The 14,824-nt window shown below is 41.4% G+C and overlaps 2 protein-coding genes across 4 annotated transcripts in view; both read right to left on the bottom strand.

Moving 5' to 3' along the window:
• LOC311345079 (uncharacterized protein) overlaps positions 1–8,256 on the bottom strand; it is an 8,527-nt gene extending 271 nt beyond the window's left edge. Inside the window, exons 1-8 of one of the 2 annotated variants that reach the window (XM_084469444.1) lie at positions 8,142–8,256; positions 7,218–7,538; positions 6,402–6,659; positions 2,219–2,530; positions 1,415–1,672; positions 1,197–1,319; positions 425–523; positions 1–182 (exon numbers count right to left, since the gene is read on the bottom strand). The exon at positions 1–182 is cut by the window's left edge and continues 271 nt beyond it. In XM_084469444.1, the coding sequence (XP_084325570.1) occupies positions 1–182; positions 425–523; positions 1,197–1,319; positions 1,415–1,672; positions 2,219–2,530; positions 6,402–6,659; positions 7,218–7,538; positions 8,142–8,190 (1,602 nt within the window). In that variant the 5' untranslated portion in view covers positions 8,191–8,256. The remainder of the gene's footprint in view (positions 183–424; positions 524–1,196; positions 1,320–1,414; positions 1,673–2,218; positions 2,531–6,401; positions 6,660–7,217; positions 7,539–8,141) is intronic. The other variant, XM_084469445.1, reaches the window with a different exon arrangement.
• A 1,753-nt stretch (positions 8,257–10,009) lies between these two features.
• On the bottom strand, positions 10,010–13,007 carry LOC311345080 (uncharacterized protein). Of its 2 annotated transcripts, none has more exons than XM_084469446.1 (4): positions 12,876–13,007; positions 11,966–12,274; positions 10,901–11,005; positions 10,010–10,659 (listed from the first exon to the last, which is right to left on the bottom strand). In XM_084469446.1, exons 1-4 carry the CDS (start codon positions 12,922–12,924, stop codon positions 10,478–10,480), a joined length of 645 nt encoding a protein of 214 aa, XP_084325572.1. In that variant the 5' UTR covers positions 12,925–13,007; the 3' UTR covers positions 10,010–10,477. The 2 variants fall into 2 exon arrangements, with proteins under 2 accessions (XP_084325572.1, XP_084325573.1); XM_084469447.1 differs by having other exon boundaries at positions 10,901–10,999.
• Between the last annotated feature and the right edge of the window lie 1,817 nt (positions 13,008–14,824).

Here is a 14,824-nt window from a genome sequence, read left to right as displayed (position 1 = left end):
TCAGTGCCTCATCGGCTGAGCGTACACACACTCGTCCACATTGGTCTCCAGCGTCCGCCTGGGGCCTGGAGCCGCCTTGACCTGCCCGTACTCCACCTCCCTCTCCCTCTGCTCTCTCCGCCGCCCCTGACGCTGGAGCACAGACACGTCTGCGTAGGTTACATCTTCTGCTTCTGTGGTGTCTGGGGAGAGGAGAGCGGGACGAATGGAGAGGAAGAGCAAATGAGGAAGTGAGAGGACATGACGCCAAACAACAGTGAGAGAACCAAAATGAATGACTCTTATTGTTGAAGTATCGCCTTCCAGAAATACCTCCTAAACTATGTTCGGTGTTACTCTCCATTCCAGTGTTCGACCTATAATGTTAGTGCGACATTATAGGCCTACTGTACATTGATAAGGACCCCGCAAAGGGGACTCGTACCTTTTGAGGTTTTGTTCTTTTTTGCGCAGTAGACTCCCAATGCTACTATCAGGAGCAGTGCCATCGCTGACAGGGAACCAGCGATTATAGGGACAAACTCTGTGACAAAGAAAAATATGGCACAGTGAACAATGATATTAACACATATATAAATAAATATGAACATATAAATGTAAAATAAAACGGGTAGGCAGACTATAGCATCATTTTCTTTATGTTTGTATATATATATATGTGTGTGTTTTTATGTTTATATCTATGGATGAGTCTGTTTACCCATTATATTGAAGTTGTATCCCTCTGAGCATGAGGTATTGTTCCGTGTTCCATTAGATGTACAGTTTACATACATTAACCCTATGAGACACAACGGTGATCGGTCATGTGATGAATCGACTGCTGTGTCCAAGCACCTTGCATTCATTTCTCTCAATGTATTTTTCACTTGCTGGCAAACATTTATACATACATACTGTACATACATACATACATACATATATACTGTACATACATACATACATACATACATGCAGTAACGGGTATGCAGACTGACCTCACTATCTTCACATTTCATTAACATAATGGTTGCTATATTATAAATTTCCCTTTAATGATTTATCAGTCCTCTATATATAAAGATATCTTTATATCCATATGCAGCTATCTATATACATGATGAGTATTATTTTATATATATTTACAGTAAGCAGACTTACATCACTATCTTCACGTCTGATTTACAGAATGGTTTGCGTTCATTTTATCTCCTTACCTGTATTATTGACATAGCCTGGCCCCACAGTGGCTGCTGCCTCAGGGCATAAGGTATTGTTGTCTTTGTGCACCCACTGTGATATATGTGTCCCATTAGATGTGCAGTTTACATATATGAACCCTATGAGAGACAATGGTGATCGGTCATGTGATGAATCAACTACTAGTGAGTCCAAGCTCCATTCATTTTTTTGTCTCATTGTGTTATTCACTCACCGGCACACACAGACAGGGTTAGGTTAGCCGCGGCGTGGCTCACGTTGTTGCGGACCGAGCAGGTGATCAGTCCCGACCAGCCCACCTCCAGAGTGACGTCACTAGCGTTATTGGATCCAGAGGGGAGACGCGTGTCGTTCAGCGGGAGTCCGTCTAGACTCAAGCTGTAGCGGAGTCCGTCCCCCTCGGCAGAGCAGGACACCCTCTGCTGTCCCCGGGACAAACACTCCGGGGACAGGAGGGGAGAGGTGACCGGGGCTAAGGGAAACCGACCGACGAGGTGAGTCTCACAGTTTGACTGAACAGAAACCTTCTGTTATTCACTCATAGAAACTTAACTTCATACAATTATAATCAGAAGTAGCCTAGCCACCTCTTTAACTTTTACTTGACATATTTTATGCTGACATACACAAATAGGGCAATAGCAGAATAAACAGCATTTTCACCCTAAGCACTTCTAAAGTAGAGCAACGCAGCCCCCTCTTTATAGCAAATGTTGACAGTAATAATAATAAATGGGCAGAGGGACTGATTAAAGAGTAGGCTACATAGAAAAGGCCTTAAAAACATTCACAAAGTACAGTATAGCATGTGAAGTTACCGATAATATTATCATGGAGCCTCAGGGCCAACAGTGTTGGCTATGAAGTCAGAGGTTAGTGTCTGAATTATCCTTAATGACCTTAATGAATCCTTAATGATGATGAGAGGGAAACAGCAGCTAAAACCATCTGTTTCCCTCTTATCTGTAACCCTGCTTACCAATAACTACTGCTATGAAATATAGATATAGTTACTCACCTTGAACGGTTAAATCACATTTTGTATTTGCTACTTCAGTTCCAGCTGCATTATGTACTTCCATTGAGTATAGACCATCGTCTGTCCTGTTGATGTCCGTTATAGTAAATATTCCAGTACGGGCATTAAATGAATATCGACTGTCTGCTGTCTGACTCTTGTTAAAGAAAATCGAGACAAGGTTTTTCCTCAGATTGTAGGAACTATCTTGTAAGGTCTTAGTAGGCAGCAGGACCTCCACGGTTCCTCCCAGAGAGCCGAAGCACTGGGTCGTGATGTGTGGCTGTGTGGCGTTGCAGAAGGTCTTCACACCTGGAGGTTTACAGAGGAGAGTAAAACATTACAGGAGATATATCTCACTGAGATTCACAGACCACCTCTCACTATTACTGTCAGAACTCTCTTATTACCATTACTATAAGAGGGATGGACATATACAATGTGTGCCATCGCAGAGAGGAACATTATACTCATATATGTTAAAGGTTGAAACCTTTAATATTTAATTCAAGTTTTTATTTGATTTTACATGATTTCCATATGATTGTCATGTAAATGAAAATACCCTACCCCGAATACTCCTGATAATATGTGGTAATACTTTTATGTTTTGCAACAAAAAAAGTGAAGTCACATTGTGGGGAAGTCACAAGACAAAAGGCAGAGTAATGATTAATGATATTCAACAAAAAATGGACTCAATTTGATTTATCCAGAATAACATACGATAAAAACTAAATTGGTTTAACCCAACAAATGTTGAAAACCAACTACTTATGTTTAAAGTTTAAACATAAGAAGTTGCTTTTCAACACTTGTTGGGTTTAAACCAATGACTACAAAACTATAGCTGACTAAATTACATAAAATACATAAAGATTTAAAACAGTAATAATGCCATAAAGATCTCACCATCAGTCACACCAATAAGTAACAGCAGCACAGCCCCCAGGTTGAGCATCTCGACCTCAGTGTTGTCTCAGTGGAGTCCAGGACTTGATCACAGGAACACACAACCCAGCCTACATGAGACCCACATGTCACCACAAAAGTGGAAGTTGTGCAACCGCTGAGCGAACTTTATACTAACAACTGAACTAAAATGGCCAATACCATCTTCAAAGATCCCATAATAATCTCATAATCCCTAAAATAAATAATTACTGAAATAAATAAATTAGGAAATAAATTATGAATTAATCTGCAAATTCTCCCAATAAATACGACTGACTGAGAAAATCTTGTCATTTAAATGTGTTCTCAGTAATGAGATGAATGGTGGGGAACAAAAGCTACATTGAAGTATACCGTTATAAAAGCTTTGGTAAGACAGTGAGGAGGGCTGGGTGTTGGAGTCCCAGCCCAAAGGTTCAGGGTCCAAACACCACTGCAAGAAGCCCTGCCTCCCTACTTATTAACGTGACTTGGGAAAAATAATCAGGCTAAGTCACTTTAGAGGACAGTGTTTGCTAAATGACTGAACTGAAGGTTAAACCTTGATGTCTCTGATGTACTGTCAATGTGAAGCAGTCTGTTTCATTCTTTGCTGGTGGACCCTTGCTCGTACGTCTAGTTGTTAGGGTTTGTGTTATCAGGGCAATCTGAGCCAGAAAGGGGAAGTTAGAGACAGCAGCGAAGCAGAAATAGCTGAAGTGTTTGCCTCATCTCATTGGTTCCCATGAAATGACCTTCAGTGTGTTATGACCGCATGGCCGCAAGCATTGCATAACAAATTGGGAGACACGCAGTGACAAGTTTTTGTATATTTATTTAAAAATAAAAGGCCCTAACAAGGAAATTAAGTATCAGTGTAGATGGCAGCTTAACTATGTGTAATGTGTTATGGACTGGTGTAATGAGAATGTGCAACAAAACCAAAATAAAGAAGAGAAGGTTTGGCGGCAGCAGCGGCAGCTTCTGTCACCCAGGCAGCGAGAGACCGACAGGCTGGATGTCTTCCTCCTTTTATAGGCCAATCAGGTGCACCTGCTGCAGAAAGGGAAGAGCCAAGTGGCCCAAGTAGTGAAGCAGCGCCTCCCCCCACCACACAGGGGAAGGACACCTTCCCTGACCGCCATGGTAAGCGTTACCACCAGGGGGACGTAACAAGTGTGTCATCACTTGAACCATTGGAGCCTCAAATAATGAGAATGTTTCTATTCCCTTTTAGGTCAAGAAGGTACATTATCCACAATGTTGTATATTTTCTTTAACATTTTGGAACATTTCCTGGAGGAGCTATGTTTTAGTCCTATGTTGTAACATATGTCTTGTTTCAAATTCATAACAATTATTAATGTGAGGTTTTATACTGTCCCCTATTTAAAAGCAATAGTTAGCAGCTATTATGTTTCATACTTTTTCATTTTACTTGGAAAATGTATCTGGACTAAAATAAATCAAGTTGAGTTGCCAGTGCTGATTTTCTCAAAATAAGTTATATTCATCAATATATATATATATATATATACAATATATGTGTGTGTGTGTGTGTGTGTGTGTGTGTGTGTGTGTGTGTGTGTGTGTGTGTGTGTGTGTGTGTGTGTGTGTGTGTGTGTGTGTGTGTGTGTGTGTGTGTGTGTGTGTGCATAACCTTAAGAATGTTTATAGAACACAAAAGATAATATATTATCCTTTTAAAATAGTATATTTCATACAGACATGCATCCAAGCAAGTTACACATGCAGAATAGTGTAAAATAATTATAATAAAATAAAAGTTACACATGCAGAAGAGTATAAAATACAATATGTTCAGAGTTACACATGCATAATAGTGCTTTCAGGGATCAAGCTATCACAATTATTTGATTGTGTCAGTTTCTATCCAACATTTCACACAGGAAACCACCAACAACAGAGGGAAAAATATATACTATAAATAATACAAATAATAGTTGAGATTTGATGAATGACGGAAACTACACGGTTCAAACTACATGAACGGCTTCATGAACATACATATGAACGTAACAACGGCCGAATTAACATTCACATTTTCAAAACAGAAGTTCAACAAAGTGGCCTTTCAGATGCAGAGAGAGAGAAGTGTCCCTGGCAGGTCAAAGGTCAACGCGCTGCTGGCCCTCTGGCTAAAGCGCCGTCTACACGTCCTTCTGGGTGTTGACAGCATTCAGGGCCTCGTCCTCCGGGGCTGAGCGTACACACACTCGTCCACATTGGTCTCCAGCGTCCGCCTGAGGCCTGGAGCCGCCCCGACCGCCCCGACCGCCCACCTCACTCTCCCCCTGCCCTCCCGGTCGCCACGGAGACGTTAACGTACGGCACACCATCATCTACTGCCATGGAGGACAGCGCGATGTCTGAACAAACAGAACATGAGAAAATGAGAAAATGGCACAGGAAGTAAAGTTTGTGTTTAACAGCTGACCCAAAGAGACACTTGGTACCTCGAGGTCTTGAGGTTTTCTTCTTCTTTAGTGCCCAGTAGACGCCCAATGCTACCAGGGGCAGCGCCACCACCGTCAGAGAACGAGCGATGAAAGGGAGGCGGTCTGGGACGAGGGAAAGTAGAAGTTAGTCAGAGATTATTCAACTTGTCCCCAGAAAGGTTTCATAGGGGTGGACCGACACTGAATAGCGTGGGGTTGCCCAGGGATTATTTTATGCTGTTGTAGTTTATCGGCTGGTTGAAAGCCATGTCAATATGAGAGTTAAAGGAATCACATACGGATGTACTTTGGTTTGTTATTTTACAGTTAACGTCACTGATCCTCATGATGGGAATAGACTAGTAGTAGTGTGAGGATGATGGATGGTTTAAGCAGCCCCACCTCGCCCGGGTCATAATGATTGGACTCTGGGACTGGGTAAGGCTGCACACCTGTTGCACACTGAGTAGGCCTAATCAATGTGCAACAGGTTAAACCATCAACACACACACACTGAGGGTGATCTGCATGGCAGAGTGGAGTGTAGCGTCGTCATTGTTAGGCGGTAAAGTTAACATTATGAGTTCCACATGTTGTGTCTGTATATAGGCCTATGTAGGCTAGTTGGGGGACGGGGGGCGTCAGAGATTGTATCAGGACGGCCGCGGCCCCCCTTGCCCTCCCTTGGGGGCGCCACTAGATCGACGATGGTGATCGGTCATGTGATGAATCAACTGCTACTGAATCCAAGCTCCATTCATTAAAGTTCCCTTGTTGTGTTTGTCACTCACCGTAACACACAGACAGGGTTAGGTTAGCCGCGGCGTGGCTCACGTTGTTGCGGACCGAGCAGGTGATCAGTCCCGACCAGCCCAGCTCCAGAGTGACGTCACTAGCGTTATTGGATCCAGAGGGGAGACGCGCGGCGTTCAGCGGCTGTCCGTCTAGACTCCAGCTGTAGTGGAGTCCGTCCCCCTCGGCAGAGCAGGACACCCTCTGCTGTCCCCGGAACAAACACTCCGGGTACAGGAGGGGAGAGGTGACCGGGGCTAAGGGAAACCGACCGACGAGGTGAGTCTCACAGTTTGACTGAACAGAAACCTTCTGTTATTCACTCATAGAAACTTAACTTCATACAATTATAATCAGAAGTAGCCTAGCCACCTCTTTAACTTTTACTTGACATATTTTATGCCGACATACACAAATTAGGCAATAGCAGAATAAACAGCATTTTCACCCTAAGCACTTCTAAAGTAGAGCAACGCAGCCCCCTCTTTATAGCAAATGTTGACAGTAATAATAATAAATGGGCAGAGGGACTGTTTAAAGAGTAGGGTACATAGAAAAGGCCTTAAAAACATTCACAAAGTAGGCCTACAGTATAGCATGTGACGTTACCGATAATATTATCATGGAACCTCAGGGCCAACAGTGTTTATAAGAGCTATGAAGTCACAGGTTGATGTCTGAATTATCCTTAATGACCTTAATGAATCCTTAATGATGATGAGAGGGAAACAGTAGCTAAAACCGTCTGTTTCCCTCTTATCTGTAACCCTGCTTACCAATAACTACTGCTATGAAATATAGATATAGTTACTCACCTTGAACGGTTAAATTACATTTTGTATTTGCTACTTCCTGTCCAGCTCTATTATGTACTTCCATTGAGTATAGACCAGTGTCTGTCCTGTGTCCTGTGATGTCCATTATAGTAAATATTCCAGTACTGACATTAAATGAATATCGACGGCTGTGGTTTGTCACAATATTGCTGCTAATCAGCACAATATTGTTTTTCCTCAGTCTGTAGGTATCATTTTGTAAGGTCTTAGTAGGCAGCAGGACCTCCACGGTTCCTCCCAGAGAGCCGAAGCACTGGGTCGTGATGTGTGGCTGTGTGGCGTCGCAGAAGGTCTTCACACCTGGAGGTTTACAGAGGAGAGTAAAACATTACAGGAGATATATCTCACTGAGATTCACAGACCACCTCACTATTACTGTCAGAACTCTCTTATTACCATTACTATAAGAGGGATGGACATTTTGAATACAATGTGTGCCATTGCAGAGAGGAACATTATACTCATATATGTTGAAGGTTGAAACATTTAATATTTAATTCAAGTTTTTATTTGATTTTACATGATTTCCATATGATTGTCATGTAAATGAAAATACCCTACCCCGAATACTCCTGATAATATGTGGTAATACTGTTATGTTTTGCAACAGAAAAAGTGAAGTCACATTGTGGGGAAGTCACAAGACAAAAGGCAGAGTAATGATTAATGATATTCAACAAAAAATGGACTCAATTTGATTTATCCAGAATAACATACGATAAAAACTAAATTGGTTTAACCCAACAAATGTTGAAAACCAACTACTTATGTTTAAAGTTTAAACATAAGAAGTTGCCTTTCAACACTTGTTGGGTTTAAACCAATGACTACAAAACTATAGCTGACTAAATTACATAAAATACATAAAGATTTAAAACAGTAATAATGCCATAAAGATCTCACCATCAGTCACACCAATAAGTAACAGCAGCACAGCCCCCAGGTTGAGCATCTCGACCTCAGTGTTGTCTCAGTGGAGTCCAGGACTTGATCACAGGAACACACAACCCAGCCTACATGAGACCCACATGTCACCACAAAAGTGGAAGTTGTGCAACCGCTGAGCGAACTTTATACTAACAACTGAACTAAAATGGCCAATACCATCTTCAAAGATCCCATAATAATCTCATAATCCCTAAAATAAATAATTACTAAAATAAATAAATTAGGAAATAAATTATGAATTAATCTGCAAATTCTCCCAATAAATACGACTGACTGAGAAAATCTTGTCATTTAAATGTGTTCTCAGTAATGAGATGAATGGTGGGGAACAAAAGCTACATTGAAGTCTACCGTTATAAAAGCTTTGGTAAGACAGTGAGGAGGGCTGGGTGTTGGAGTCCCAGCCCAAAGGTTCAGGGTCCAAACACCACTGCAAGAAGCCCTGCCTCCCTACTTATTAACGTGACTTGGGAAAAATAATCAGGCTAAGTCACTTTAGAGGACAGTGTTTGCTAAATGACTGAACTGAAGGTTAAACCTTGATGTCTCTGATGTACTGTCAATGTGAAGCAATCTGTTTCATTCTTTGCTGGTGGACCCTTGCTCGTACGTCTAGTTGTTAGGGTTTGTGTTATCAGGGCAATCTGAGCCAGAAAGGGGAAGTTAGAGACAGCAGCGAAGCAGAAATAGCTCAAGTGTTTGCCTCATCTCATTGGTTCCCATGAAATGACCTTCAGTGTGTTATGACCGCATGGCTCAAGCATTGCATAACAAATTGGGAGACACGCAGTGACAAGTTTTTGTATATTTATTTAAAAATAAAAGGCCCTAACAAGGAAATTAAGTATCAGTGTAGATGGCAGCTTAACTATGTGTAATGTGTTATGGACTGGTGTAATGAGAATGTGCAACAAAACCAAAATAAAGAAGAGAAGGTTTGGCGGCAGCGGCAGCTTCTGTCACCCAGGCAGCGAGAGACCGATAGGCTGGATGTCTTCCTCCTTTTATAGGCCAATCAGGTGCACCTGCTGCAGAAAGGGAAGAGCCAAGTGGCCCAAGTAGTGAAGCAGCGCCTCCCCCGACCACACAGGGGAAGGACACCTTCCCTGACCGCCATGGTAAGCGTTACCACCAGGGGGACGTAACAAGTGTGTCATCACTTGAACCATTGGAGCCTCAAATAATGAGAATGTTTCTATTCCCTTTTAGGTCAAGAAGGTACATTATCCACAATGTTGCATATTTTCTTTAACATTTTGGAACATTTCCTGGAGGAGCTATGTTTTAGTCCTATGTTGTAACATATGTCTTGTTTCAAATTCATAACAATTATTAATGTGAGGTTTTATACTGTCCCCTATTTAAAAGCAATAGTTAGCAGCTATTGTGTTTCATACTTTTTCATTTTACTTGGAAATGAATCTGGACTAGAATAAGTCGAGTTGAGAAAATGTAGGCCTACCAGTCACCAGTGCTTCTTTTCTCACAATATATTTATGTATTCATCAATACATATTTTAACTGCAAATAATATTAAATAGTATACGTGAGAATACAACATATCAAATGTTCAATACATTATCTTCGCTGTATATTTAGGTAGAAAAAATGCCAAGACAAAGGAACGTGCTAAATTTGGATCAAAAATGTAGTGGCGAAGGTTAGCCTCTGTGGGGCAGTGTGTGTGTGTGTGTGTGTGTGTGTGTGTGTGTGTGTGTGTGTGTGTGTGTGTGTGTGTGTGTGTGTGTGTGTGTGTGTGTGTGCGCGCGCGCATCAATTGACATGGCTCTAACCTTAAGAATGTTATAGAAGATAAAATACTATCCTTTTAAAAATAGTATATTTCATACAGACATGCATCCAAGCAAGTTACACATGCAGAATAGTGTAAAGTTATAATAAAATAAAAGTTACACGTGCAGAAGGGTATAAAATACATAGTAGTTATAATATGTTAAGAGTTACGAATGCATAATAGTGCATTCAGGGATCAAATATCACAATTATTTGATTGTGTCAGTTTCTATCCAACATTTCACACAGGAAACCACCGTGGACAAAAACAGAGGGAAAAATCTATACTATATATAATAAAAATAATAGTTGAGATTTGATGAATGACGGAAACTACACGGTTAAAGCTACATGTGAATGGCTTCATGAACGTTAAAACGGCCGAATAAACGTTCACACTTTCAAGGCCTTTGCCTTTCAGAAGCCAAGATGGGAGTGTCAGTAAAAAGGTTGAAATGGTCAACGCGTCATTCTGCGTTTTCCCAGCTTTCAGGACCTCACATCTTCTGGGGCTGAGCGTACACACACTCGTCCACATTGGTCTCCAGCGTCCGCCTGGGGCCTGGAGCCGCCTTGACCTGCCCGTACTCCACCTCCCTCTCCCTCTGCTCTCTCCGCCTCCCCTGACGCTGGAGCACAGACACGTCTGCGTAGGTTACATCTTCTGCTTCTGTGGTGTCTGGGGAGAGGAGAGCGGGACGAATGGAGAGGAAGAGCAAATGAGGAAGTGAGAGGACCTGACGCCAAACAACAGTGAGAGAACCAAAATGAATGACTCTTATTGGTGAAGTATCGCCTTCCAGAAGTAGGCCTACCTCCTAAACTCTGTTCGGTGTTACTCTCCATTCCAGTGTTCAACCGTAACGTTAGTGCGACATTATACTTTACATTGTCAAGGACGAAACAAAGGGGACTCGTACCTTTTGAGGTTTTGTTCTTTTTTGCGCAGTAGACTCCCAATGCTACTATCAGGAGCAGTGCCATCGCTGACAGGGAACCAGCGATTATAGGGACGAACTCTGTGACTATAAGAAAAGTATGGCACAGTGAACAATGATATTAACACATATTTATAAACAAATATGAATATATATATATATATATATATATATATATATATATATATATATATATATATATATATATATATATAGGCCTACAGTGGCGGTTCTACATTGAATTACACCCCGGGCGAGACACCCTCTGAGCGCCCCTGTCTTGGTGTGACCAGGCATGCTAACTAGTCACCTTTCGGCGAAATTCGCCGTTTTTTCTTAAACAAAATTGGCCACTTGTGTGATTCGTGGAGATCCATTGAGAAAACATTGGGGGTGGGGGTGGGGGGTCTACAGTCTGACGAAAATGAGACGATAACTAAATGAAAATCAATTTAGGATGACAAAAACTACGACAAAATATTTTGACACTTTCATTAACGAGAACGAAAAAACGAGACGAAAATGTAAGCGGGACGATTTGGGAAGCAATCCAATCAGAACTAAGCTCTTTATGTGGGGAAGTACTGATCGTCCCGCCCGGCAGGTCAACTAGCAGGCGCTTGCTGCGTCGCAAGCAAGTGTCCCTTTGTAAAAAGTTGGGCAGTAGCAGAATAAACAGCATTTTCCCCCTAACTTCTAAAGTAAAGTCAAGTGAAGTAGTAAAGTACATTTCTAAAAAGTAGAGCAACGCAGCCCTTTATATCAAATGTGGACAGCATAAATAATATATGGGCAGAGGGACTGTTTAAAGAGTACATAGATAAGGCCATAAAACATTCACAAAGTACAGTATAGCATGTGACGTTACCGATAATATTATCATGGAGCTATGAAGTCAGAGGTTAGTGTCTAAATGATCCTTAATGACATTAATGAATCCTTAATGATGATGAGAGGGAAACAGCAGCTAAAACCGTCTGTTTCCCTCTTATCTGTAACCCTGCTTACCAATAACTACTGCTATGAAATATAGATATAGTTACTCACCTTGAACGGTTAAATTACATTTTGTATTTGCTACTTCAATTCCAGCTGCAGTATGTACTTCCATTGAGTATAGACCAGTGTCTGTCCTGTCGATGTCCGTTATAGTAAATATTCCAGTACTGACACTAAATGAATATCGACTGTTGTGGTTTGTCGCACTATTGCTGCTAATCAGCACAATATTATTTTTCGTCAGTCTGTAGACATCATCATGTGAGGTCTTAGGCAGCAGGACCTCCACGGTTCCTCCCAGAAAGCCGAAGCACTGGGTCGTGATGTGTGGCTGTGTGGCGTTGCAGGTCTTCACACCTGGAGGTTTACAGAGGAGAGTAAAACATTACAGGAGATATATCTCACTGAGATTCACAGACCACCTCTCACTATTACTGTCAGAACTTTCTTATTACCATTACTATAAGAGGGATGGACATTTTGAATACAATGTGTGCAATTGCAGAGAGGAACATTATACTCATATATGTTAAAGGTTGAAACCTTTAATATTTAATTTCAGTGTTTATTTGATTTTACATGATTTCCATATGATTGTCATGTAAATGAAAATACCCTACCCCGAATACTCCTGATAATATGTGGTAATACTTTTATGTTTTGCAACAAAAAAAGTGAAGTCACATTGTGGGGAAGTCACAAGACAAAAGGCAGAGTAATGATTAATGATATTCAACAAAAAATTGACTAAATTAATCCAGAATTAACGTACGATAAAGACTAAATTGGCTTAACCCAACAAATGTTGAAAAGCAACTACTTATGTTTAAAGTTTAAATGTAAGAAATTGCTTTTCAACATTTGATGGGTTTAAACCAATGAATACAAAACTATAGCTGACTAAATTACATAAAATACATAAATATTTAAAACAGTAATAATGCCATAAAGATCTCACCATCAGTCACACCAATAAGTAACAGCAGCACAGCCCCCAGGTTGAGCATCTCGACCTCAGTGTTGTCTCAGTGGAGTCCAGGACTTGATCACAGGAACACACAACCCAGCCTACATGAGACCCACATGTCACCACAAAAGTGGAAGTTGTGCAACCGCTCAGACAATTTTATACTCACCACAACTGAACTAAAAAGGACAATACCTTATTAGGATGAAGGCAGTAAACAGTACTGTGTTACTGGGCATCTTCAACGATCCCATAATCATTAATATATATAAATTAGGAAATCAATTATGAATTCATGTTCAAATTCAAAGTTTGTGAAATGTTTTTTTGTGTCATTTAAATGTATTCTCAGTAATGAGATGAATGGTGGGGAACAAAAGCTACATTGAAGTCTACCGTTATAAGAGCTTTGGTAAGACAGTGAGGAGGGCTGGGTGTTGGAGTCCCAGCCCAAAGGTTCAGGGTCCAAACACCACTGCAAGAAGCCCTGCCTCCCTACTTATTAACGTGACTTGGGAAAAATAATCAGGCTAAGTCACTTTAGAGGACAGTAGAGAATATTGTTATATAGCGCCCCTTACTGCTTACTATATGTTACTGCATGATAGACTGTCCCATATGGCAGCCCGTACAGCATGCGCATTAACGGAACAGGAAGCAGTTGTTCGGAATGTAAACACACACACACACACACGCAGTTCGGTCCGTTAAGTACTTGTTTGATTATTGTTAACATCCCGTCACTTTATTAAAGCGGATGAACAAATGGAATCTTGTTCTTATTTAGACAGTGTTTGCTAAATGACTGAACTGAAGGTTAAACCTTGATGTCTCTGATGTACTGTCAATGTGAAGCAGTGTAATGAAGTATTTGACGCTTTTATCCAAAGCGACATACATAAAAAATACATATAAAACAATCACTGTAAACAATAATTTAAGGGAAGAATGTAATACAAAATATCAATATAAAGTGTCAAGACAGAATAAACTCTGCTGCTGCAGCAACAGAGATACAGTCTATAAGTCCCTAAGATATATAGATATCTAATGTAGGCCTATGTATTATTTTTCCAATATAAATCAATGAGCCTCTGATACTTTCACTGCATGCTTAAGACGTCGTAACCATATAGGCGTCTTACGCTGGGGTTACGCCGAGTAGGCCTACCCACCAGTTTTCGTCAAGATTCACTTTGTACCCACCACTTAAAAAGACCAAAAAAACTTGAGTTTAAATATTATGTATTATTACACGGCTCTTCTCAGTGCTGTGGAACACTCCGTTCACTTGCATGGGCCTTCCCGACTTCCGGCGGTGAATTGTTTTTTTGATAATTGAGCGTTGCTAAGCACCTAATGACCGCTGTCAGGGAAAGCAAGCGAAGCAAGCCACTTCCGCTTCGCGTCGGTGTCCCGGTTCGCCCTGTCGGGGACTGGTGGTAGCAGAGCCTCTCTGTCAAGGCCCCGCTGAGCGGGCCTCATCAGCCAGGTACCACCCTGTCCCTGGTCCTCTGGAGAACCTTCTGTAGGAGGGGGTTCTCCTCTCCAGAGACCACCCTCTCCCTGGTCCTCTGGAGAACCTTCTGTAGGAAGATGCCACGCTCAGTCAGTAACTTAAATCTAACAGTAGTCTATGAGTAATACATCGGCGGTAACCACTGTTTTTGGGGTATATTGCGAAATTGCGCCAGCTGGACATTCTGTGGTATTGGATGTGTTTGAATAAAATACATCCAATACACGGAATGTCCAGCTGGTGGCTCCACTGAGGCTATAGTAACGATGCCTCTTAGCGCTCTACGAGTGCCCCTGGAGCCCTCGTTAGCTACGAGGGTTTTAACGACATTCGTTAGGTTCACGTTTCCATTTGGTCATTTAGCTTCATGTAAGCGCTCATGCAAAGCGTCCTTCAAGTTGGGCTGAGATACGCGCATACA

Source organism: Micromesistius poutassou (genome assembly GCF_964030765.1).
Source record: "Micromesistius poutassou genome assembly, chromosome: 6".
Taxonomy (NCBI): domain Eukaryota; kingdom Metazoa; phylum Chordata; class Actinopteri; order Gadiformes; family Gadidae; genus Micromesistius; species Micromesistius poutassou.
Note: the sequence above shows the minus strand (reverse complement) of the source record. Positions and strands in the feature narration are given on the sequence as shown.